At 43.5% G+C, this 25,883-nt stretch overlaps 1 protein-coding gene across 2 annotated transcripts in view; it reads right to left on the bottom strand.

Annotated features, from left to right (window-relative positions):
- Nucleotides 1–208: 208 nt before the first annotated feature.
- Nucleotides 209–25,883, bottom strand: part of rasgef1ba (RasGEF domain family, member 1Ba) — a 128,402-nt gene continuing 102,727 nt past the window's right edge. For both annotated transcript variants that reach the window (XM_037776999.1, XM_037777000.1), the window contains 13 exons: nucleotides 25,055–25,237; nucleotides 24,603–24,725; nucleotides 24,297–24,434; nucleotides 18,095–18,310; nucleotides 16,823–16,897; nucleotides 15,830–15,925; nucleotides 15,268–15,370; nucleotides 12,694–12,773; nucleotides 10,067–10,162; nucleotides 5,088–5,183; nucleotides 4,399–4,522; nucleotides 3,053–3,125; nucleotides 209–1,770 (listed from right to left, as the gene is read on the bottom strand). In XM_037776999.1, the coding sequence (XP_037632927.1) occupies nucleotides 1,746–1,770; nucleotides 3,053–3,125; nucleotides 4,399–4,522; nucleotides 5,088–5,183; nucleotides 10,067–10,162; nucleotides 12,694–12,773; nucleotides 15,268–15,370; nucleotides 15,830–15,925; nucleotides 16,823–16,897; nucleotides 18,095–18,310; nucleotides 24,297–24,434; nucleotides 24,603–24,725; nucleotides 25,055–25,237 (1,428 nt within the window). In that variant the 3' untranslated portion in view covers nucleotides 209–1,745. The remainder of the gene's footprint in view (nucleotides 1,771–3,052; nucleotides 3,126–4,398; nucleotides 4,523–5,087; nucleotides 5,184–10,066; nucleotides 10,163–12,693; nucleotides 12,774–15,267; nucleotides 15,371–15,829; nucleotides 15,926–16,822; nucleotides 16,898–18,094; nucleotides 18,311–24,296; nucleotides 24,435–24,602; nucleotides 24,726–25,054; nucleotides 25,238–25,883) is intronic.

Raw genomic sequence — 25,883 nt, 5'->3', positions numbered from 1 at the left:
TATAGAAATACATGAACAACATTTATCCTTAATATTCTTCTCTTAGATTAAATGATGACACCTGAGCCAGTTCTACTGCTTGAAGAAGTCTGAGAGGTGGACAGACAGAAAGCTTCAACGAGCTAGTAAGTGATTTTTTTTTGTTACACACTTGTTATATATAAACTTCCATGACCAAAAACATTTAACAAACTCACAGTCCACTTGATACTTTTAAACATCCTTTTATTAACTTTCTCTTTTAAACACTACTAGTTCATTTATAAACGGTTCCTCTATTCCATTTTAACAGTCCAAATACAAATGAATGAACACAGGGAGGGAAAAAAACAAAACACAGTATGTACACAATAAACCACAACAGCACTCTGCGTTGAGGGAGGAGCGGTCAAGGCAAAGCAGACATCCGTCGTTTAACATCATACTCTGAGCAAGTACCTTGAAAAATAAGTGTCTCAAACAAACTTGTCTATAAAAAGAACAGTTAAGCCAAAATCCGAGGACTACTTAAGCATGTACCAAATACAAAATTAAATAACAATAAAACAATAGCTGGCATGAGGACGTAATGGGACTACACAAATAGATTTATAAATAAAACATATGGAGGAATCTAGTTTTTAATGATATGAAAAATAAAAAAGGATATTATTTAGCATGTTTAAACAGAAATCCTCAGTTCACATTATTCACACATTCACTTTTCTGACTGAACCAACAGGGGGCAGCACAAGCACACTCATATTCTACATTTAGAGCAGGAACAAAAGGGGAAAGTATGAATGGTAGCATCCAGCCCTGGCTTATCTTCTCAGCAGCAGTGGGGCTATTTTAACACTGATTATCAGGAACAACAGGAAACACGCTATCATCACACCTTCCAGTTAAGCTCACTGCTAAAGGCCTCAGTGGGCTTCAAATGAAGAGCTTGTCAGAGCATCCAACAGTGTCTTAAACCCCAATTACTGACGCTTTCATTCATTCGAAGCATACTGAGGCCATGAGTGTTTCAAACAATAAGGATGTGTTGCTTCTTGTTTTAGAAAATCACAAAACGTTATACAACACAAACAAAAAAAAACTTGTTCTTTAAAATGCAGCCAGTGCATTTTCTTTTTCTTACACATCACAATTAACAAAACATGAAGTGAGAGAGGTATCGTACAAAAGGAAGGAAACAAAACTACAAATAATGGCTAGCTTAATGATAAACAACAGTGTTGCGGGCAACTTCTGAGTTCTCCGTACAAAGGATCGCTGGCTTGTGGAACCAGCGCGAGTAGCGTTTCTGTTGCGTTAGCCAACCAGCGGCTAACTTTGTAGCGTCATTTGAAAAAAACGTGTTGAAAACTAGCGGGGAGGAGGGGGAACAAACAACCCCAACGACTCAACGTTTACGCTCACAGAAGGTTTATCGGGGCGACATGTTTCAGACGAGAAACCTTGGCGACCCCGTTGGCTTTTACTGTGAAGGTTTGTAGCGTTTGTTTTTTTTAAAAAAGACTATAAAGTCATACAAAGAGAGGAGCTGTCCTGAAATATACAGCACAAAGAGGCGCGAGGGTGAGGACAAGCAGAGCTTAATAGAAACCTGAAGCTGGCGGGGAACATTAAAGATCCTCGCCAGCCAAAGTAGAGATTGTCGTTTCCCCTTCCAACACGGGGATACTTCGTTTAGACAACGGCGGCGTCGACGGGGCGCGGCTCGCTTGTCAGGTGTTTGTCTTCTTTCTGGTTTCTTGAGTTTAGACCCTGCTTAGCAGAGTGGATCTGTGGAGATAAGAAAGAAACACCTGTTAGTCTCAGGCTCATCTTGTGATGCTAAACACAATTAGACCGCGCATTCAAAGAGTATAGAAGCGAAGAGACGCAACTCCAGCTTTTCATTATTTTCTCTCCTGTGACAGCGAGTTTCAGTTTTTACAGTTCTAAATTGTGATTTTAAAGATCAGAATCTCGCAGCAACAGTTTGTCTGTAGTGGATGTCGAGGGGTGATTAGTGAGTAGAGAGACGGTCTGTGTTGAACAGAGCCTCTCTGATCCGGGCGACACGTTCTGCTGACGCAGCTCGACTAGAATAAAGTGACAGATCGTGTCGCAGCGGAGGCAAAGCTCAGGGGGACGCAGGGTTGGCAGGCGATCAGGAAACGTGACCACACACACAGAGCAGAGTGGATTCACCCTGGCTGGGCTTAACCCAACACTCACAGGCCTCTGGCTCCAAACCCTGCTGTCACCTCTGACCTCTGCCAGCAGCCCTGATTCATACGTCTACATGTGGGTGGTTGGGTGTGTGGGGTCTGCTTTTGGCGTACACGCCTGTCTCATGTATTTTGGATTATTTTTTCCTTCTTTGTAACATTAAAGTCATTGACTCTAACAACACAACTCTTCACATACGTGCTGTTTGCACAGCTTTAAAAAAATAGATCACACTTTTATTTCATTGAGTTAAAAAACTAAAACGTTTAGTGGAAGTGATGCACCCGACAGATCGCATGATTGCTAGACGACCTGTTTTGTCACTGCGGCAAAAACTAAACGTCCCACACGCAGTTTGTGTCAATTAAAGTTCAGCGTGTGATGCTGCAGCAGGAGGAAATGTCCCTCTGTCAGCTCTCTGGGGTTTTCTTCAACCAGTTAGAGACGACTGAACAAAGATTATTTTCTCTCATCCATCTTCTCACATAAACATCCAGCGTGCTGTGTGACAAGAAGGTACGCTGTGTGTGTGTGTGTGTGTGTGTAGGATGTAATTGTGTGAAAATGACTGATGTCTTTTGCGTGTGTCTATGCAGGCGATGATGTGACAAAGAAGAATGATGAGCACCTGTTTGTGTGTGTGTGTTTAATGCATTTATTGAATAGCGTGCAGGTCAGCATCAGAGTGACCTACATCCCTCTGGGTCTGCCTGGTCAGCGGAGAGGAAGGAGGGGATGTGGGGTGACAGCCGTGATTGAAAGACTCCAGAGCCCCGAGGGTGAGTGGGTGAGTGTGTGTGTGAGGAAGGAGACGAGGGAGACGAGGGGGAGGGTTGGGGTTCATACACACCTCAGAGACTTCCATCTGTCCTTCTCCATGTTGTTCTCAGGACCTTCACTCTCGTACGACGCCAGATACAACGCTGCAACGAGAAAATCAAAGAAAACATCATTAGCTTTTCTAAAAGGACTCTTTGAAGTCATAATATTCAGGACTCTGCAATCTACTTTACATTTTCTTCACATTTATCGCTTCACTTTCTATTACTGGAAGCATTTTTTGTGTCTATAAATGGTAAATTGATAGCTAAGTAAACTTAGTTAATAGTTATTTTACTGTTAACAAAGAAATGATAATAAAGTTGACTAATTATTAGTAATGCTGTAAGTGGAATTAATAAAGCATATCAATTAACTTTGTATTCTTTTCCTGGAAATGTATTGAAATAGCAGAATAGCAGTTTAAGTGTGAAGCTGAAGCTTCATTAGAATACGTGAATCAGCTGAACTCCAGGAAGCAACAGTAACAACATCAACGTCAATAAACACTCATTCAAAGTCATCACTTTCTCTCTGAGTCTCTGTTTAGAAACACAAACTGGTTGACAGGAGGATGTTCACTGTCACCCAACACTGTCACCCATGGGTGGTGTCGGGTGTAGTAGAGTAGAGCTCACAGCTGATTGCTTGGTGCACTTCAGTGTCGGGAGGATTTTACAGACCTCCCGTCTCTCTCTGATAAGACGGCGATAAGAGCCGGAGCCGGTGATGACGACGAGTGTGAGGGTTTGAGGTTTAGTAGGAAAAGTGGTCGACTATATTTGTGTTCATAAAGTGTTTTCTGCTGTTATTTTTGATCTAAAACACTGTTTCAATCCACACATATACTCTTCTCTTACTGACAGTAAGCAGCTATTTCTGCAGGATGTAAAGTAACATTATTTATTTTGTTCTGTGTTGCTTTCATTGTAAATAAAAGGTTACTACAATTAATGCCTGATGTGGGTGATAAAGTAAAATAAAATGATATTTTAGACATCTAAGTGACCAGAAATCTTGGCATGTTAACCATAATAATAGTAGTTGAGGAGTAGTTACGGATATGAAAAAGTTACTATGTTAATAAGCGTGTAACTTTACTAAATGGGTTTAGTTTTTTTCAGCTTAATTCCATATTTACAGCCTTAAAATTAAAAAGGAATAGTTTTGGGAACAAGTAAATTTGAAGCTGCAGCCGATTAGCCGAGCTTACCATAAACAATGGAAGCACTGGAAAAATAGATAGCCTGGCTCCTACTCCTATTCTATTTCTATGGTTTGTATATTGTTGACAGGCATAGAGACAATAGCACGGTATCAATCTGACCTTCTTTTACGATATAATTAATTAGTTAATTAATAAATTGATGAGCGTACCATCTTCGGTGAACACTGGAGCGGTCAGCAGGTACTGCAGGATCTTGCGGTCCTTCTCAAACGGACACTCCACCTTCTTCCACGCCATGAACTCGCTCACTTGTTTGGCGAGTTCCCAGAATTTCTGAAATAAAACCAAAAACAGACACTTCAGGTTAATATTCAGAAGGATATCAACATGTTTATGGCTCTACGATACGCACACAGTATATGCATAGTTGACTTGACTATTACGTCTTTCTTTGGCTCTGGTATGAAGCCTTGTAGGGCTTCACTGAAGCTGCCCAGTGACCTAACGTCTTGGGGTTATATTCAGCTGTCCTGAAGTGTAAATGTGTTTGAATGTACTGTATAAAAGTCCCAACAGGGAGGGACAGAAACAGGAATCAGCAGTTTCCCAGGATAGAATGAGTCCTTATAAATAGTGCCTGATTCAGAGTAGCTGTGACCGAAGTCCGGTGGAAATACTCCTGAGTCTTTGGTCACACTGTGTTTGTTCCATGGAAACACAGCTGAACTTCACACACTCAGGTCTCACTTCTTTATTTTCTAACACTCTTTAAGGAAGTGGAGATAAACAGCACCAAATCCGTCTCCATGTGTAGTAAATAGTGACGTTTTCTCACAACTGTGGAGGGAATCTGTCTGCGAGGAAACTCCCTCTGGGGAATTTAAAAATTCAAGTTTACCTCGAAGTTGATGTGTCCGCTCTGGAGCCGGTTGGCACATCCCTCGTTGAGGAAGTAGAGGTCTTTTATGAGCAGGCTGAAGAAAGGTATGACGATCTGCAAGACAACAGAAAGAGAAAGGGAATTTAATATCACTGAGAAGACGCGAGGGGGATTTCCACCCGACTCACAGGTGTGTGATCTCTATAAACATCGATTCAAAGGAAAAGAGGATTACAATAGACAAAGAGGATCTCTTATAATGTTCAGTATCATTTCCAGGGAATAAACAGACTGTTCTGTTCTGATTATAAACCCACTCGCTTCCCAGTCTTACAGGCCTGTAGCAGCGTGCACAAATACGACCTTTAACAATCTAAAACAAATACCCAGGACGCCGTGAGACGAGAGTAAAGAGGACGTTTTCCAAAGAAAAAGAATTCCCCTTTAAAGTTCCTTAAATAATTCATCGCCACCCTCACGCGATGATTCAGGTCACTGCGTGTCTGTGTGCAAACACAGACGCTGATGGAGAGCAAAGTGGAGAAGAAGCACCAGACTCCATTCAAATAACAGTTCATTTAACGCTGCTGGGATTTTCCCTTTTTCTCTGGCGCCAATGTTGTAGTCAAGACCAGCTAAACCGAGACCAACTCAAGACCAAGACCAGAGTGCATCAAGACCAAAACAAGACCAAGATTTTAAGGGGGAGAGACCAAGTCAAGACCAGAACAGAGTGTAGCGAGGCCGAGACAAGACCAAGACTATGAGAGGTTGAGACCGAGTCAAGACCAGACCAGAGTGTTTCGAGACCGAGACAGGACCAAGACTTCGAGGGGTTGAGACCAAGTCAAGACCAAGACCAGACCAGTGCCGGTCCCACACTGCATGACACACTTATGATAAAATGTGGAACGTGTAAACCACAGAGACACTCCTCAAACTTATCTGAAAGATCCACATTCCCATAAAAACACCCTCAAAAAACAAAAGAAAATTCCTCTTTATTCACCTCTTTTATTGCCTCTTTATTATTTAGTTTATCTATTTTATTATTTATATAAACTGTATATATGTTACCATGGGAAATGTCTTGATAAAATAATGAAAGGGGCATTATTGCAGAGGTGAATTTTCTGTGTGGGAATTTCCCTTTGTTTTCTCTGAGCAACCACAGTAATGATGTTAACAAATGAATCAGACAATGCTCAGGCTATTTAGTGATACGCCCGCAGTTGTGGTCTTGAAATGAAATCTTTGTCTGAGACCGAGACGAGACATAGACCTTAGAAAGGGTCTCAACACCAAAACCGATCGAATACTACAAAACTGTCTGGCACAGAATCAACCATCGAGAAATCTGTCATTTCTCAGTTACTGAGGCTGATAGATAAACACCACTCTTGTACCTGAGTGTTGAGAGATTGCTGCAATCTGGCACAGTGACCTATATTTAAGGTTTGTTGTAAGGAAAGCGGTGACCGATGAACACATCCCCACCACAGATTATCAAACATTCATGATGGTGGAGCAGCAGGAGGCTAAATAATACACAGAACGCAGCAAAACATTGTGCAAAAAAGTCATTCTTATTGTGTCATTTTACTTGAATAAACCACACACACATTCCTCTTTCCACAAGCCGGGGAATTCTCCTCATGTGAACTCTGTTCTTGTTTGATTTGCATTTTAAGCTCGTTTGTGTGAAACTGTCCTGAAACAAAATGTAGGTGCAGCTGACGACTAGTTAACTCGACGTCAGAGTACACTATGTGCCGACTTTCTGCCTTCACAGAGGGCTCTGTAGGGGCCGGATGTTGTTTACAGGGTACATGCATGTATGTATGATCTGAAGACTGTTGTCATGTGTGCAAACACGTCTGTACACACATGTTCTGCTTTTAGAGGGAAAAGGTGCGCAGCAGGAGCAGAGAGGAAGTGGTTGTCACAGTGGGGATGATGATGGTCTGGAGCCAGAAGGGCGCCAGGTCTGGATGTGTGGCACAAAATAGATCTACTATAGAGGACGTGTCTATTAAAAGCTGTTGTATATATATATATATATATATATATACACGGTTCAAAAGATGTTTAAACAGCTGGTCAGTTATTTTTTTGTCTTGTTACAGTCTGTTCTTTTTGATCACTCTCTATAGAGCTGAAACAAATACTTAAATGATTAATCGATTAGTTGTTAAACAGAAAATTTATCAGCTGCAACTTTCACCGATAATTAAAGTCATTTATCAAGAAAAAACGCTGGAATTTTGAAATGTTGGTCCGACAAAACAAGCAACTTGAAGACGGACTTGTGATGAGCAATTTTCAGTATTTTCTGACATTTTATAAACTTAATATTTCATTGAAAAAATATCCAAGATTAAGATGATATTAGTTGATAATTAAACTATTTATTAGCCGCAACCATAATTCTCAGGAATCATATTTGTATTCCTGATATTTCATAAATCTTTCCTGGTTTTATTCTTGTTACCCGATAATAATCTTTACTGTTTACTTGTAAATCACTTTGTGATTGCTGGTTTTGGCAAGTGCCACACAAATAAACTGTATTATTATTATTATAAAGTAATTGTAGAAGGAGATTCTGAATACCTAACGTGGTAACATGGAAACTAGGGATGCTAGATTATGACAAAAATCATAATCACGATTACTCAGCAACTTTGGAAACATCCCGCATTTAGAAAGAACATTTTGTAGGCTACATTTTAAAGTTAAATGCATCAATCTTGAGAGAAAAAAAACTTTGAGAGAACAACTAAGAGGCTAGATCTATGAAGAACTTTGGGCTCTTGTAAACAGTTTAATCATAAACACATTGGGTGTATAGATATGAATGAGGATGACACGGCAAAAATAGTCCCTATATAGTAGCTCCGCCCTCCCCGCAGGGAGAGAGGGCACAATGAGCACAAAGCGGCGAGGTCTGGCCGAGGTCCGGGCGAGGGATGCTGTAAAGCGCCACCTTCACCCCGGGCCTTTTCCAAGCGTCCATCCTTGACCCGTCAAGCGGGGCAAAAGCACGCCGCTGTAAAGGGAAAGGGTGCACTGGATTTATACCACGAGACAAAACGAGAGCGTCATTGTGAAACGGAATGAAGCACAATAATCGTTTCATGTCGATGATAAATGAGAGTCCCAGTGAGTCAGACAGAGAGAGAGAGCGAGCTCCTCCAGTAAGTTTGCAGTGCTTGTAAATTGAAATATTTTCTAAATTCTTCTTTGTAAAAAGTCTTTGCGAGCTGTTGCTGCACAAACAAACAAGTCTGTGGTTTAGTATTTAGTTAAAATGTTATTTCAAGTGAATCAACACAGCAACAAACTGACAGAATCCTTCTGTCCTCACAGCAAAGAACTAAAACAAGAAAACAGGATGACTGCAGCATAAATGTTTTCTATGTTGATCCTCTAACAAAGTCAACAGCAGAGTGGAAGCCTCCAGCAGATCATAAACAACCCCCCCCCCTCCCTTAAAGGAGAGGTCACAAGGTCAACAACATACCAGACTCTTTTTGGGAACTTTCCGTTTCACGACCTTCGACCTCTTGTCCCGAGTATGTTTGCATTTCTGAGCTCCGCAGAGCACATCCCTCCCAAACCTCAGGGAGCCCCAAACATATTGACAGTACGTTCCGTCTCCGTCTCCGTGTAAACACACTTATTCAACAAATGATGAATGAGGGGGAGATTAACCGCCAACGTCTGGCAGCCCACGAGCTGTGTGCTGGTTCAGATTGGGTCAGGGCGCGCGGCTCGGGGAGAACACTATGTGATCTGGCAGCCGCCCGTGTGTTTCTTTTGCTCCCTCGGTGAGGAGAACACAACATGTTTGATGAAGAGGAAACCAAGACCCTCCTCATATCTTGACCAAGTTATAGCGCGCCCTCCGTGTCCCCTCTGAGCTGCACTGTTATGTAACCTCTGTTCCACGTCCAAGTCCACTACAGCGGCCGCTGACGCCGTAAACACGACGGGAACGCAGCTCCCAGACGATAACAAGGCACAACGAGGGACAGCGTTGTGGTTTGTTTTGCTGCTTTAAGTCCGATGCTGCGGTAAAGTCTGTATGATAACCATCAAAACCTTTTACATAACTGTAATAAGAGCGTGGTGCTTATTGTGAAACTGAAAGGTCACTTTTGACTCCTCCGTCAGCTGTAAAGTGCTCTTTGGCAACACACCAACCACTTGATTATTCACTAAGTGGCTCTGGATGTTGAAACGTAAACCAAAGTCTGGAGAGCAGATGTTCAAACTTCTGGGGTTTATATAAACGGTGGCTACTGGATGTGTCACAAAAGAAAGCTTTGTCGACTTTTTTGGCAAATTGGACTCGATTTAGTGCCACTGGCTCGACACAATTTATCCAGAATTTGACCTGATTTCCTCACAGTGGTGATTTTTGCTAGAATTTCAACCTTTAAATGTCAGCATGTAGATTTCATTTTCGCTCCTCAGTTCTGCCCAGCACAGTGCATTCAGATGGGAGCTGAACTACAGGTGAACCAACTGAAAAAGTTCTGACTATATTAGGGATGTCACGACAACCGATACCAAGTCAATGCCAAAATTATGAAAACGTGACAGTAGTCGTTTTTGACGGTACCGCAGGTAGGCTACTGTCAGGGCTCGAGAGCAGCGGCATCCCGTCGTCGATAGAAAATGTGTTTGGGACTATCGACGCATTCAGGGGACGCATCCTATTTATCCCTGATAATACTGCTCAAGATGTTCCGATACCATTTAATTCATTGTTTACTTTGTTTTTTTATTGTGGTATCAAATTGGTATCAAGAATCGTGGAATTTCACTGGTATTGGTATCGACTACTACATTTCTGGTATCGTGACATCCCTAGACTATATTCTAATAATCAAAATTAAAAAAAGATCTTCCTCTATGGGTATATGTGATCCAACAGCTCAATCACATAGGTGTTGTATCGTACGGTGTGTGTTGCTGTGTTGACGACTCACCTTCTCTCTGCTGCTGTTGGCGGTGATCGACCGCTGTGTGGCTCCTCTCAGCGCCGTTCTGTAGTTGTAGAAGTTGCTGGAAGGATCCATCTGGTGCTGCGGAGAGAAGAACACGGTGTCAGTCAACGTCTGATCAAACACCACAAACAGACAGACAGATACAGGTGAGGACAGCAGCTGGAAGACGAGTGGATTTAAGGAGCCAACAAGCCCCGTTGAAAGCACTAGTTCCTGATATAATACTGGTTCGGCATCAAAGGAACAGTCATAGATGGACACACGTTTTCAAGTCGAAATTGTAAGTGTTGCCCCCTCTTAGTCGATTAGTTGACTAATCAGTCGTTTTGGTCTTAGTCGTCTAAGATTTCTTTAGTCGATTAGACATTTTTTATGCTTTTTTCATGCTGAATGATTTATTTCCAAGAAACTTGAGCACATTGCAGCAGATTTGTTGATTAAATCGATTAGTCGACAAAATCGTATGAGTGTTAGTCGACTAAGAATGTCTTTAGTTGAGGACAGCCCTACAAATTTTATATAACATGTAGTTGCAAATTGATTAAATAACATATTTATTTATTTTATTTTATTTTTAAGCAATAAGTATTTGCAGGTTTCGTTTCCTAAATCTGAGGATTTTATGCTATTGTTTCTGTTTTTTCTTTTTGTCCTTCGCTTCTGAGAACGTTTTTTGACATTTCCTACAATAAATGATTAAAGTCATGGATTTGAAACAATAATAAAAGTAACCGTTAATTGCATAATAAAAGAAAAATAAGAAAAAGGAAGTAATGAAATGTGGCACTTCCTCAAATGAAACACCTCCATCCTGCACACAAACTCCACTTCAGTAACTCTACAGGATTAACAATTAGACCTCTGAAGGCACGCGTCACTTTAACTCTCTTTTATAGGACATTTCTTCTGTTTTGAGCTTTTTGCTGTTTTAATTCTATCGTTGGTGCTTTTATGTGAAACATGGGAAATCCTGGTTAAATAAAGATTAAATAAATAAACTCAAACCCTCAGTGTTGTGACGTGAGTCTGTCTGAGGAATCAGGAGATAGATGATAGAGATGATAAAGAGTCTGTGACCTCGAACAAACCGAGCAGCACTTTAACTCCACACAGCAAACTGTGACTCTGTGGGACGGAAAGTTCAGGATTCACTTCAAATGAGGCTCACGGGGACCAAAACAGGAGGGTAAAAGGAAAATCATCAAACGAGTGAAGAGCTGAGGAGGTGCGTGATTGACAGGGAGAGCGACAAACAGAAAGAGAGAGACTGAGATGAACTCCGGTGGGACTTGAAGGGAACCTGAAGAACTGAGAGCTCTCAGATCCCACAGACGGTCCCGGCCCGACTCGTCTCAAACCTCAGATCTGCCGTTTCAAAGGGCCGACTGACGGCCTGTTGGGCCCCGAAGTATCTGGGGTTTCCTCAGGTACCAGACGGCGTTATGTATGCAGATGGTGGTAGGGAAGGGGATAGCTTTCGTTTTTTTAGGTCTGTCTTTGTAAACTCAAAAACATTGAGATGATGTTTCTGACTAGTTTCAATGTATTCTTAGTGAAGTCGTCACATATGACACTTATTTAAAGCTGCTATAATGTGGATGTTTAACAAGTAATCATAGAAAACTGGGAGAAAATTGTGCTTTTTTGGTGGCTGAAACTAAACCTATAGTCATAGAGTCAATTTTTTTCGAACTTATGCCGAACGAAGCCTTTTTTCTGACACTTTTTGAACATTTATCCAACTTTTTTCTGACTTTTGGGACATATGTCTGGCTTTTTTCAGACTTTTCTTTTGCCTTTTTTTGGACATTTATCTGACGTTTATCCAACATTTTTCAGATATTTGTCAGATTTGTTTTCAAACATTTTTCTGCCTTTTTTCAGACATTTATACAACATTTTTTGGTGTTTTTTCAGACGTTTTTTGGACATTTTTCGGCCTTTTTTCGGATATTTATAGTCAAAGTCATACATTTGCTGTCAAGTACAATAAGATGCTGCTTCAGCACGACCAAATGTTTGATTAGTAACTGCAGAGGCTTCAAGCAAAGTGTCAAAATACTCATTATGCAGAATATATTTGGTATTGTTAGATTATTTTCACTGTGACTGAGTCAAAGCATTGAACTTGTGTCTGTACGGTAAATATGCATAAGCTTAGCACAAAGACAGGGAACAGGGTGAAACATATGAACTCTAACTGTGTTTATCCATCTATGTGTGAGATCTGTGTGAGTCACAGTCAAATCTCTGCTCTCCCACTCAGATCCATGTTCGCAGCAGCTTTCAGCACGATGCTGTTTATTCGTCTTTGTCATCGCACTTAACCCAACAATTCACTCACAAAAGAAGAAGCTCCCCCACAACGCCCACAACGCCGTTAGTCATCAGCGTCCAACACAACACAACCAAACAGAGCTGTTAATGTTTGAGTCTGACAATTAAAGATGACAGAAAATGTTGAAAACTGCAGATTTGAGGTGGGTTTTTCTTTGGCGGAGGGATCTATTGTATCCATAAATCTGTAACGTAATGACCTTGTGTCTTTTAAGTGCTGCAGAACAAATCACATGCACATTTTTTGAGTTTCACAACTGCATGTAACTTACTTCTAAGATGTCAAACTTGGCCGTTTTGACTTTACTCCAGGTCTTCTTGAGCCGTGACACAGGACTCATGTTCATCCCAGCTGCAAGACGGACACAACAAGAACAAAAAGACAATGAGAGAGATATCACACACATCCATGAAAACACTCAAACATGGTCGCATTAACACATGGCATTTCCCATTCAGCCAGACAGACGCACCCAAACCCCCCTCACCTCCCTCCCTCGGCAGTCATCCTTTAACATCCCTCCGCCTCCCCTTTTCCCTTTTCTTTCTCTCTACTGTTGTTTCTCCTGATGCAGCGAGGCAAAAGGCCGCAGGAACAATGGAGTTAACACACGCCTCGTTTCCCCTCCCAGCGCTCTGCTTCCCATATGGTAATCCTCCGTGTGGAGGTTCAGGCTCCGAGGGTCACCGTCGTAGCAGAACAACAACAACAAAACAACCCTCCGGTACACAAAAGATCCACAGACAGAAATATAAAACTCTCATTTTCTTCCTCCACTTCCCAGGAGACAGTTTAACATGACACTTCAGCGCTGCGGGGGCCAAAGTGAATGAAAGTCCGACCACGGCGGTATGTGACAGGTGTGTGTCAGATCGTGTCTCGACTGGGAAACCATCAACTCACAAAGACACCAGTGTGTGTGTGTGTGTGTGTGTGTGTGTGTGTGTGTGTGAGGACGGACAGGTGTTGGCTGTGGTCGTCGCCCCGCTGGGACACACACTGTCCCCTTTATGAGGACATTAATATATCGTTGATGTCTTCTCCTTTTCAGCTCCGACACAATGTGGCAGAAGCAAAGAAGAGACGCTGACAGAGCGGGCATTTTTCTCCATTTTTTTGTGTTTTTATATAATGCAAATGTATGCATATATTTATTATTGGAAATCAATCAATTACCAACACAAAACAATGACAAATATTGTCCAGAAACCCTCACAGGTACTGCATTTAGCATAAAAACAACAGCTGTCAGTGTGCTGAGTTGACTATAACTTGCCCCAAACTGGTATCCAGCCGTGCAGATAGTTTGGGTTTTATGAGACAGGAGGTCTTTACTGATCCGGGACATGAGTCAGGCCAGGTCAAAATTATATTCAGTATCATTTATACATCAGGTAGGCTTCTGTTCTTTGAGTGTCAATATGTCTAATACCCAGATACAAGCTGGTTGGATCATCCAAGAACCAAGAACTCTGGCTATATGAAGGTGAAGAAGAACATTTGCTTTGATAATTTGAGTGGACTAACCCTTTTATTAGATCACTAGTACGTTGTCTAACCCTGGTGGTTCCCTGGAGACGAGGCTGGTGGGTTTGCCTGTGGCGTTCTCTCTCTCCCTCTCAGGGGAGAAAGAGAGACAACAGCTGGCACTCCAATATCCTCTCCTCACCATCCTCCCATCCTCCCATCCGCCCTCCTCAACATCCTCCCATCCTCCCTCCTCCCTCGTGAGCTCTCACTCTCTCTGGTCAGTGCTGACCATCTGCCTGGATGGCTTGTTCTGCGTCCTCTTCCAGCTGCCTCCCCCGTCTCTCTGCTCTGGACTCTCCCCCCCTCCATCCTCCACCTCCCCTCAGGCCTGTGAGGATGACCAGATGCCCTCTCCTCTGAACACTGGGACATCTCCTGGATCCCAAGAGCCCGTCGGCTAGATCTCCAGCGACGTCTCTCAACTGTCTGAGGTGCTTTAGGGCTCTACATTGTGTCTTAATTAGATTTCATCTTTATCTACAGAGTTATTTGTCGCAGGAATGAATGCCGGTTGTAACCTTTCACACTGAAGACAAAAGTCAGATGTTTGTGGTTGTTGGTGGGTTTTTTGTCCAGTGGGAAAGGAGCTTCAGAGACCACCACTGCCGCTGCATATCAGACTAAACTGATATTTTGGATCTGGTGCAACATGGTGCAAGAAGACCGAAATCAAAGGAAATACGAAGGCTCTGCACACTCAAGTATTTAACGGTAGAGTTCATGTTCCCACAGTACCCATGATACTCAGCTGCAGCTACTGTGTGAGTGTACCGTGTGTTTCTGCAAATACAAGCAGTCAAACTCCACACAGTCAGGGGGGGGGGGGGAACTGTCATTGAGACAATTATCTGCATGAACTGCCGCTCCGCTCCCTCTGCTGCCGAGTCTCACTGATGTCATTAGACTCAAGTAAATGACGTACGTTGGAAATGAAGTGGGACAAAGTCGTGAGAGGTTACTGCTACAGGGAACGGGAGGATGTGTGTGTGCGGTGGGGGATTACATCGCTGCACCAAGTTCTCACTGAACAACAAATTGCATTTATTACACTGATCTGATTTACTGATGACCGGGAGAAAAAGCAGGAACGCAGATCGGAGGGAACGACTGCAGCGAGCAGAGAGAGTCCAAATGAGACTGAAAATGTGTCACCCGTCGGTGCAAATCATTCCCCGGCTGCTGAGTATTTTCTTGAACCATTTACTTATAAAGAGTTCTCCTTAAAGTTAACAAGCAGCTGTCGAGACTGACAGAACAATAAAAGCATAAATCACATGTCATGTTTTATATCAGCGGGGGAGGAAAGAACACTCACATATGATGGCCATGAGGGAGTTAAAGTTGCCGATGTTGTAGCATTCGCGTGCCACGTCGATGAAGAACTCGATGACTCGAGCTCGGTGCTTCTTCTTCACAGGCTGTTAACAAAATGGAGAACATTAGAGAAGTGCATTAGCCCTCACGACTGTCTGCTAAATGGGTCTGTTGGAAAGCAACAAACTCAAAGTGTATTACCATTAAAGTAGAACGCAGAGAGGACTGAAGTGTGCTCGTACTTTATAGGACATCTGAGTTTGGGTTTTTCTTTGGAAAGTATTCAAGCATTTGAAGTATTGCTGGTCAATATGACGAGTTGATTGCCAGAGAATTAAAAATCAACAACAATTTTGATAATCAATTAATCATTTAAAGTCACTTGTCAGGCAAGAAATGCTCAAACTCGAAATTGAACGTTCTGGTTTCAGACTTGTGATGTGCGTTTTCACTATTTTCCTTCAGGAAAAGAATCAGTAATTGCAGTCCGATGTGTTTTTCCTCTCGTTTAGCACTGAGGTTTCTTACTGGAGAGTGAACTTGGCCTCGTGCTAAGTACTCACCATGCAGATCTCTGTAGCCACCAGATAACTGAGTCTGTTGAACCATTCAACGTAAGCTTCCAGGTTGCTGGCCTTCTTGTGATCACTGAAGCAGCTCTGCAACAACAACAACAACAACAACACTTCCAATTAGCATTCCAGCTAATTACAAAGCAATAAATAAATGAATAGTGCTGAAGTGGAGAAATAAAGCTGATATTTGTTTTTTTTCTCTTCCCTCCCCAGTCAATGCATCAGTGAGCATTGAAATATAACTAACTGTGTGGCCAATCACGCTCATCTTCACTCTGCTTCTATCAGCACAATAGTGGCCGATGTGATTCACATTATGCATGCTGGTCCTTTGTGAGGACTCCTCTTGATCTAATTCCACACATTCCTTTGGCCTTACGCCACTCGCCCCCACGAAGGGGTTCCCGTCAGTGGACGCGGCGCATTTTAACATGCAAGTGGCTCGCTGGAATACGAGGCGGGCTGGGCTAGCCGCCGGAGGCACAAAGGCAGCCTTAACCCCCCCATCACCTCGCTTCCAAAAAAAAAGAGTCTGTTGCCTAGCAGCCGAACGCCAGACAAGAGAAACCACCGCCAGACTCGCACACACACATTCACTAACTCACACACCCCTTCCCAAAACAAACCCTTGGCAGCAGCGGTTGCTAGGAGATGAGGTGCATGAATGCCCGTCTCATCCAGACAGCGGGATGATTTGAGGAAATTGTCAGAGAGGTGAGTCTGAGTGAGTGTTTCTGAATATTTGCTCTGCTGCTACAGTCTAGAAACCACCTGACCTCCCGCTGACCGGTGCAGCGGCCGGGCCTCTCTGTGTTGTGTAAACTTCACATCCGTCTGGAGGAGAGACTACTAGACCACCTCACCCAGACGGAGACGGACCAGGTCTGCACGCAGGATTACAGCCCAAGGAAAGATTGCATAACTACTGTGTATGCTTCTCTTATCTGGCGAGTTATTCTTAGCAAAGCATGCAGACGTTACCTTATCGTTGTCCAGCGGGTCTTTCTGGACGAAGGCCTGGACGAATTCTTCAGGTCCGATGTAACTCAGTCTCTCCTGAGGAGGAAGGAAAAGGGAAAATCAACTCCCTGCATCCATCTTTAGTTCGGTCAATGCATCACCTTCAAAATCAGCTCTTAAAAATGGCATTTGAGGAATCGTTAGAGGTAGCTTCCAGTGGCTAATGTTAGCAAACTTTAGACAATGTTTAAGTGAGTCATTATGCTGACTCTATTAAATTATTCGCTAACTATTTTGATAATCGATTAGTAATTTTTTAAGAAAAAGAAAAGTCCAAATTCTCTGATTCTAGCTTCTTAAATGTGAATATTTTCTGGTTTCTTTATCATAATCATTAGTTGCCTCCCTATGAAAATATATTCAAGAGGATGTGACTAGATTACAGAATTATCAGACACCAATAACTGATATATTATGGGTTTTCATTGCTGCCCCACACTTTAATTTCTTCTGATCCACATGGTGTTTTTTTTTTATCAGACTGTAGTTAAGTTCACTTCATTTTGGGGGATTCTGGTTGAGTAGAGTTGCAGCAGCACATTGAATACTTTGAACTACAGTGGAGGAAGCAGAGGGATACTCCAATATCAAAGTGTATTTGAAAAATCAGTTTCCATCAGCCTTTATTTCCTCTTCTCTTTTTTTGATATTCCAACGTTTGCAACTCAAGTAACCATAAAAAAGGTCTGCACTTTTTAATGCACAAATAAAAATGTGCATAAAAACTCGCAAATGGAAGTTTAACTTTTGGATCTTGGAAGAGACCCTTGACCAACCTCTGTTTTTTTTCCAGATTGACTGACCACAGCTTTATATTCATTACATGTCAGTTTGCCAATGAGAAAACAAATCAAACAGCGCTGTTTAAAATCAATGCTGCGGTAGGTCGGACGTGGGTGGAGCCGTGGCGTTCGGTTCACCTCGACCACCGCACTGATTTCTAATCCATCATGTGTGTCAGCTCTCCTTCCCCTCACATGTTCTCCTCTCCAGCATCGATTTGGTTTTATTCTCTTTGGCTCATGTGCCGATATGAGAGAGTCATTTCTGATTGTTCTTTGGAAGATAACATTTACATCTTAATTTGGTTTGACGTGCGGCAACAGATGATTGATGTGATTTAATGATTTAAAGGGATTTTTTAAGATGAGACAAAAGAAAATGAGTCTGGCTCAATGACAGGCTTCTGTAGATCAATGGGAATAAAATGAATAGATGTAAATAAGCTCTCACCAGTTCTATGTGCGTGAGCTGCTGGGCGACGGTGAACGGGTCGTTGCAGATGGACAGCATGTCTCTCTGGATGGACGCCTGGGGCTTCGCCTTAAGAGCCGTCAGTCGCTCCGCCGCCGTGGCGTTGATCTTGACCAGCGCCTCCTCGTACTGGCTGAGCACCGTCAGCCTCCGGATCAGACCCTGGCTCATCTGGCCGACCGTCTTCCTGTAAACCTGATGGATGGACGGGGGGAACAGGAGAGGTGGAGAGAAGAGAATCAGTTAGTACTTGATGTTCAGAAGCTTCAAAAGAGTTTTATTTTATTCACTCTGGACTCCAAAATATTCCTCCATATTTCCACAAAACTCCAGCATATGAAGGTTGTTTTCACACAACACTCTCTTTACCTCAAGCTATGGCTTTGTTTTCTCTGTTCTCAGGACCTACCAAAAGTGGTCTAAGGAAGGAGAACCGGTGAACTGGCGACAGGGTCAGACCCGAGGCTCATTGATGCACGTGGGGAGCGAAGGCTGGCCCGTGTTGTCTGATCCAATAGAAGAACTACTGGAGCTCAAACTGCTGAAAACGTTTGTTGTGTCTGAGGCTGCGTAGCCGCAGACCAGTCAGGGTGCACATGCTGTCATAATGTTATGGCTGATCGGTGTATATACGTAGATACATACCGAACCATGAATTTTGTGTGCTGTTACACCCCTAATGTAAACGTAGGCACACAGAGATAATAAGGACAAGAGTATGATATAAATTTGACTAAAACCTCCAGTAGTATGCGTGCAGCCACTTTGTTTGGCTCGATTTAGGTTAATCCCAAACCACTCATCTGCGGCCGAGGGCGATAACAACCTCACTGGAATTTACAACACACGCATGTTGACTACATGTCAGCAGAACTGATGCCAGCTCTCAGCCAAAAACCACAGAACGACCCTCAAAATGTGAAGTATTTGTTTTGCAGAAAAGCATCCTTCTGGTCGAGCACTAGGAGGGTCACTCTCAGCGTTATGCAAGCCTCTTCCTGCCGGCCTCATTAAGGCCTCTCGGCTCAGCAGGAGTTAGAGGAGGGAGGCTCTGGGCTCTCTCTGGCCTCAGGGGTCAAGAGGTCGTCCTGTTTTGAACTTTCCCCTGGACACAATTAGATAAGTGTTCCCTCGCTGACGCAGATTAGCAGTTGCATAAGAGCGTCTGCAGAGGGAAGGAGGACATGTGCGTTTGATTTGAGTGCATGTGTGTGTTATTGTATGAAACGTGGAGGATCCTGTTCATGGCTTCTTTCCAGACCACCGGTATGAGCTGCCAGACAGAATCTGGGGTGACGAGGCCCCTTTTCTCATGACCACATCCCCTCCCCTCCCTCCACTTTCTGCCAATTCAGCCTCCAGAATCTGGGTTCTACAAACAAGAGTCCGGTTCAACAGGGCGGGAAGAAACACAGCCGGCCTCATAATGGATGTGGAGGCCCGGTGCCGAGACGGCTATCAAGTGTGAGGAGTCGGTGCGGCGCTCACGGACTCTGAAATTCACTTCCCAAGGCGAGACTAATGCATCTGTCTGCTGGTGATAGGTGTGATGGCACACCGACAGACACATTCACATGTCAGCCAATCAACTGGGGCTCTGTGGATATTACAGTTTTGGCAAGAGGTGATTGAAGAGCGCACGGCGGGGAGAAGAGAAATGAAGTTGTAGGGAAAGAAAATGAGGGTTCAAATTGTAGCAGAAGTCGAGACGGACTGGAGATCAGAGAGAAAACTTCCTTCTTAAATAATCTCTGCTCCTTGGCCACGTGCACCAAAGTAACTGACCATCCAACTAAAGGCTGGAATTAAATTGGATGGATAAATGTAATAGTTAAAAACTAAATCAATTAATCTTTGTAGATCTACTATGAAGCGATGAATCCAAAAAATATGGAGAGATTAAATGATATTGATATAATCATTAGTTGCAGCCCATTCAGACATTGTAATATCAGTGTAAACACTGTACACACTCAGCTAATGCTTGACCACACTCCTGCTCAGTGGGACAACAGTGAGACGCCACCAGTGAAAATCACTCCAGTTGCCACTTCAAAGTCGGCCATCTGCCGCAGCTTCTGTCCTCACTACAAACAGAGGACGGGGCCAGGGTCGGATAAATATAGTCGCAGATCTCGGAGACAACAGCACGCCTGACATTTCCAAGCAGAGGGAATCGCGTTTGCTCATCAGATCTATCGGCGTTACGAATGAGGGCGCCTAGCGGGGGCGCGCAGTTCCCCCGCGCTATCGACCCTGGCGGCGATCCCGAGGTGGCAGACGGCCGCTCGGTACAAGTCGCCACGTATCACTGGAGGTCCTGTTTTTCCTGGCTGAGGGCTGTTACTTCCTGCGGAGCGCCACCTGACCCACACGAGAGGCCGGACTGTTTTTAGCAGGTTAGCTGAGCAGCACTAATGAACAGAGAGTAGAAGGTGATTATTTTATCTACAAACACGTCCATGTGGCCAAGTCACGACGGGGCAGAAACACCACGAAACCACCTAAATATAGGCTCTACCGTATAGCAGGCATGTGTTACAAGTCCAGGTTCATTCTCAAGTCATTACAACCAAGTCCAAGTCAAGTGTTCGTAAGCAATTTGTATGTCAATTACAAGTCTCTGACCTTTGACCTGAGAGACTCGTTGGGCAGTTAGTCTCACGAGAGACAAGTCTCGTGAGAGACAAGTCCCAAATCAATGCCTAACCTCAACAATCTCGCAAGAGTTTCCCCACTTTGCTGGTTCCCTTCTAGACACGACCATACACAGTCGATGTTATGAACCAAACCCAAAGCAGACAGAAGACAAGTATATAAGTCCATATTTCTCAACAGTTCCTTCATTGGGAGCAACTGCTATCCAGATATTGAACTTCCCAGAGCAACTTTAAACGTGCCGTGCAGTGGCACCTGTCATGAAAGGGTTATACTGTGCAGGCACCACTTGGATTAAAAACAGTAATGTTTGTCCAAAGATCTGCCTTACATCAAGGGTACCAGGCATCCAAACTGGATATAAAATGTGGGATCTGTTAAATCTAACTAACTTATCATAATAAAGAAAAAGAAAAAAAGAACTTAGTGCAAAATAAAAACTGCACATTTTGAGGGAAAGCAAGAAGTCGGTACCATCAAATGAGGTCAGATGGAGATCACAGCGCTTGTTTTCTTCCCTATATATCCAACCACATCCATAATGACAGTCTTACTCCAGAGATCAAGGTCCTGGAATGTTTCGAGTGTGGTCTGGACACGACGTTGACCAGATGTTCAGGACATCTATTCTGGACTCAAAACCCTTTCCCAGAGCGCTGCGGTGCACGCTCTGAAGAATCAGTGTCTAACTCCGTACTCTGGACCTGCTCACGGTTCAACGTTTGTGTTTTGTTTTCAAAACATGATTTAGAGAAATCTGTGAGAAACATGAATGTAAATTAGTTCTGATGAAACCCCTACTGTTGTCTTCCTCGGACTGCTTCCTCACACTTCAACAGCTGGACTTCTTAGAATAAAAATGGTCCCGTGGCGTTCGCACCACCCAGAGCAAGGAATCATGTTTTAATATCACGAGTTATCATCTATGGATATATGAATGACCTATATCACATCCTGACTTCCTCAACAGTTGCTCGGGGTGATTTGTGAACCCGAGGCAGCAACGCTTCCCGAGGAACATTTGAAAAAACGTTCTTGGTCACGCCGTGCTAATCATGAGCACACAAGCCTGTGGCTTTACATGATATCACAGCTCATCTGCAGGGTGTTTTAAAAGGTTGCTTTGTCAACACAGTGCATTCATCTAGTGTTTGGAACATTTATCTATTCACGGCTTTGTTTCGGTTAATGTCAAATGTTCTGTTAATACGGAGTCAATCAAGGGCAGCTTCTTGCTCAGGTCCCACACAGATTATTAAAGGGATAGTTTGGGTGTTTTGAAGTGGGACTGTACACCGACTATGAAGTAGTACCTCATACAACCCCTCTTCAAAACATCCAAACTATCCCTATAAGGACAGGACATGATTTTAAGGACAACTCGTAGTATTTATGAGAAGCCATCTATCAGCGATGATAACATTTACTATCCAGATCTATTGCTGAGGTCAGAGGATGCTAGGATGTGATATTGCTAGAACAGAGTTCAACAGCACAGGAACTGAAGCAGTCACACAGTTGGACATTATGATTATTTAAAAGAAGAGAGAGAAACTGAAAGAAAAAGTTCAAAATGATTTCGCAATCTGCCCGTTAGAACTTTCCCCTACCATAGTTAACATAGGTAGTTGCTTTTTCACACAGATGTATTATGCAATGAGGGATTATAAATGAACTTTTTGGCTGCTATCACTTTCAATTTCACCTCCAATAGGTGGGTTAGATAATAAACAAACAGCAGACAAGTTAAAGAATAAATGAGTGGAGAAATGAAACTACTGCAGGTGCTTTCCAACAGGGCTGCTCCTTCTGAGTCCATTAGTCGACTAATCGGTCGTTTTGGTCTTAGTCGACTAAGAGTTTTTTAAGTCGATAAGTCGCTTTTTATGCTTTCTTCATGCTGAATGAATATTTCCAAGAAACCTATAAGCACATCTCTGGTAAACACCAGATTTAAAGAGGTGCTTTTGTCTGATTCTTTGTGGAGAAACTCAGTTTTACAGATCTAGCTCTAGCTCTAGTTTCTAACAACCTCTAAGGGAGCAATTTCCCAACACAGTTTGGATCCACTTGTTAACACAGAGTTAAGGATCACTGCAAATGATCCCTCAGAATAATAAGACACTACCCCATCTGTAGCTGATGTTCCTCATCTTGATCAAACTTGTTTGTAGCGATGATGACCAGAGATTTCAGGTTGAAAAAGAATGAAAAGGTAGAACAAGAACATTGATAAGCTAGAAAAACACCTGTGGCTTTTAATTATTTGGACACACTTCTTATCTTATTTTATTGAATGTACCGAGCGTGATATCACCTCGAGGAAGAGTACCGTGGTTATCTTGTGCTACACGGCTCGCTGTTGCCTCGAGGCCAGAATTGATTTCACCCATAAAAAGTATGTTTGGAGCGGCGGTGTTAACGCAGACTGCAGCCAATCTACTGTGAAATCAAAAGATGTTTCGTGTGACCAGCGAAACACAGCGGCCGTGTCTCTGAGCGTGACTGAGGGAGTGTGTATCACCGGTGGTCAGATAAGATGGGTGTTTTTGCAGACAAGGAGAGCTGTAAATGTGTCCAAGTGACATGTGAGAAACGTATTGATTTGTAGATTAAATCAGGATCGATACTCGTGCTTGTACTATTGATGAGTGAAACCTGAAACCTGCATTAAAGACAGCGGGGGGGGTGGGTGGGCTGGGTTTGTCTTGTGTTGAGCAGTGGAGGAGGGATGTGTTCTATCGGGACAGATAGATGTTTGTGTCCTTCATCACTGTCGGGTCCTAACGAGCCCCCGCTGCTTTATCGTTAACACCAACCCCCCTGAACGCTGGACAGGTTAGCGGGTTGTTTTTCCTGCTGCCTGTCTTTATGCTAAGCTAATCGCTGCCAATCAATCTTCTCATCGAACTCTCAGCAAGAACGCTACTAAACTGTGAAGTTAAAAAAGTCACCGTTTTGTCCCGTTGGCGTTTCCTTTGGTGGCACACAGAGCGTGAGTCACTGCTTGTTAAAACAACTTCTCTGTATCTAAATGTCTAACAGAGGAGGGTCTGCATGTGCAACAAAGATAACAGAGACTACAACAGTTCTACCTCACTAAATCAACTCTGATGAACACAGAGCAGCGCAGCGGAGGCCAACGGCGCGCTAAGCCACTGACATTCAGCTCTGCAGCAGAGAGACAATTCAAACGCTGCCTACTAGGAAGCAGCGCCACATAGACGACAAAACAGCCACCTAGCTCATGAACAATGAGGCTTTTCTCTCAACTCAGCCTTTCTCCAAAACGGCTTTGTTGCCAGAGATACCCCCCCCTCCACCCTCCACCTCCCTCCACCGCTATCTGCTAAATAATCTGCCTGTGCCTGTAGCTCTGCTGCACGTGCGGTCTATAAAACAGCACCGCACGGCTTTGTGATGACACCTACACACATTATCTGATCAGCAGACGAGTCTTTTGTTACTGAACTCGTTTGAATAACGGTTGGTGGCGAGCAGCGTGAAGAAATAACAGACTGACCTCGTCTCCACTGGCCAGCCGATGGGTCAGCTCCTTCAGGCTCCGCATCATCCTCTCGTCTCTGAAGTCGTACGGGAAGGTTTCCGTCCACTCCGTCAGCAGCTGGAGGATCTTGGGAGCGATCTTCCGGACTCTCATCTGAAAATGCAGGATGAACACATTAGTATTGAGCGAACAGCTGAGAGAAACACAACTAGGATGTGACGACGTCTAGATTTTGCAGTGGGTTCACAGCTAAGAGAGGGGTTTTCCTGGCTCAGAATGAGGTGACGGTGGTGCCATCCAGGATTTATAGCTATAGCATACCTTGTCGGCTTGAGGATCGCTGAGTCGTTGTTGCTCCATGCACAGGTGACACACCTTCGACATGAGTTCGTACGGGCGGACAAAAAGGCGCGAGCTGAGCAGGAAGGTGAAGATGTACGTCCTCTGTGGAGAGAAAAGAAAATATGTTTACTACAAAAAGTAAAATCATGATGTCAAATTGATTATTTAAGCTTGAAAATGGGTTTTAAAACCACACATCACCGGGGGCAATGATACCTAAACAACAAAATATATAAAGTAGGGGGAATGAAAACTTTTACTCCCTGATGTACGGAGAGAAAAAGATGCAAGAAAGCGACTTTAGCACTAACGGAGTCTCAGAGCAGCAGAGCTTCTCAGACAGATAAAAAGAAAAAAAGGCTTCACCTCCTCACTTTGATGAAACTGCAAAGCAAAAGAAACCACCAGAGATAAAAATAAACAACACTCACATCTGGATAATAGTCTAGAGTCGGGACCAAGTGGTGAACGAGGGCCTCCAGGGACCCGGATGCCAGGTTGTTGTCATGGTAATACAGGCCGGCGTAGCTGTCATCCTTGGTCTGGTACAGGTTCTTGTTGTAGCTGCTGGTGTTCAGCTGCCCCGTGAACGGTGGTGTCTGAGGCATGTTGTCCTGTAAAAAGAGAAAGTGGACAAACACAGAAGCGGTCAGTCAATGCTCTGAACTTCTCCGATAGATGTTTCACCGCAGACGCTGATGCAGGGCGGCCAGAAGAAAACCAAAATAGCTCTCAGACACAAACACAGACGGCAAAATGTTTAGGACGCAGTCAACAACCCGTTTCTCCTCCGGATCCCTGCTGTCCATTTTAAGGCTTCTGGGTTTAGTTTATTTGGACGGACAAATGGTCGACTGAAAAAGATGAAAACTGTGGTTGAGACACAAAAAGCACGAGAGAGAGGAAAATAAGCAGGAGGTTCATGAGTCATCTGCATCACAATGAAATACACTAGAATAGATGCTAACAGATGCTTTATTCAAGTTTGACCCCACTGAGCTTTACAGGGAATGGAAGTATTAGCGCCTTGCTCTACAGAACCAGTTACAGCTAAACCAGAGCTGTTGGCTAATAGCTGGTATTTAACCACAGGGCTCATAAGGAACGTTCTGCGCTTAAAGACTGACGTCAAAATGAAAGTACAGCAAAAAACGTGTGCGAGCTTGTGAGAGATTCTGGGTCAAACTGCAGCCCCGCAGGACGTCCTGACACTCGGTTCACCCTGAAAGCAGCACTCTGTATGATCATCACGTTGCCTGC

This window comes from Sebastes umbrosus, chromosome 8 (assembly GCF_015220745.1).
Source record: "Sebastes umbrosus isolate fSebUmb1 chromosome 8, fSebUmb1.pri, whole genome shotgun sequence".
Classification (NCBI taxonomy): Eukaryota; Metazoa; Chordata; class Actinopteri; order Perciformes; family Sebastidae; genus Sebastes; species Sebastes umbrosus.
This window is presented reverse-complemented; position numbering and strand designations above follow the sequence as displayed.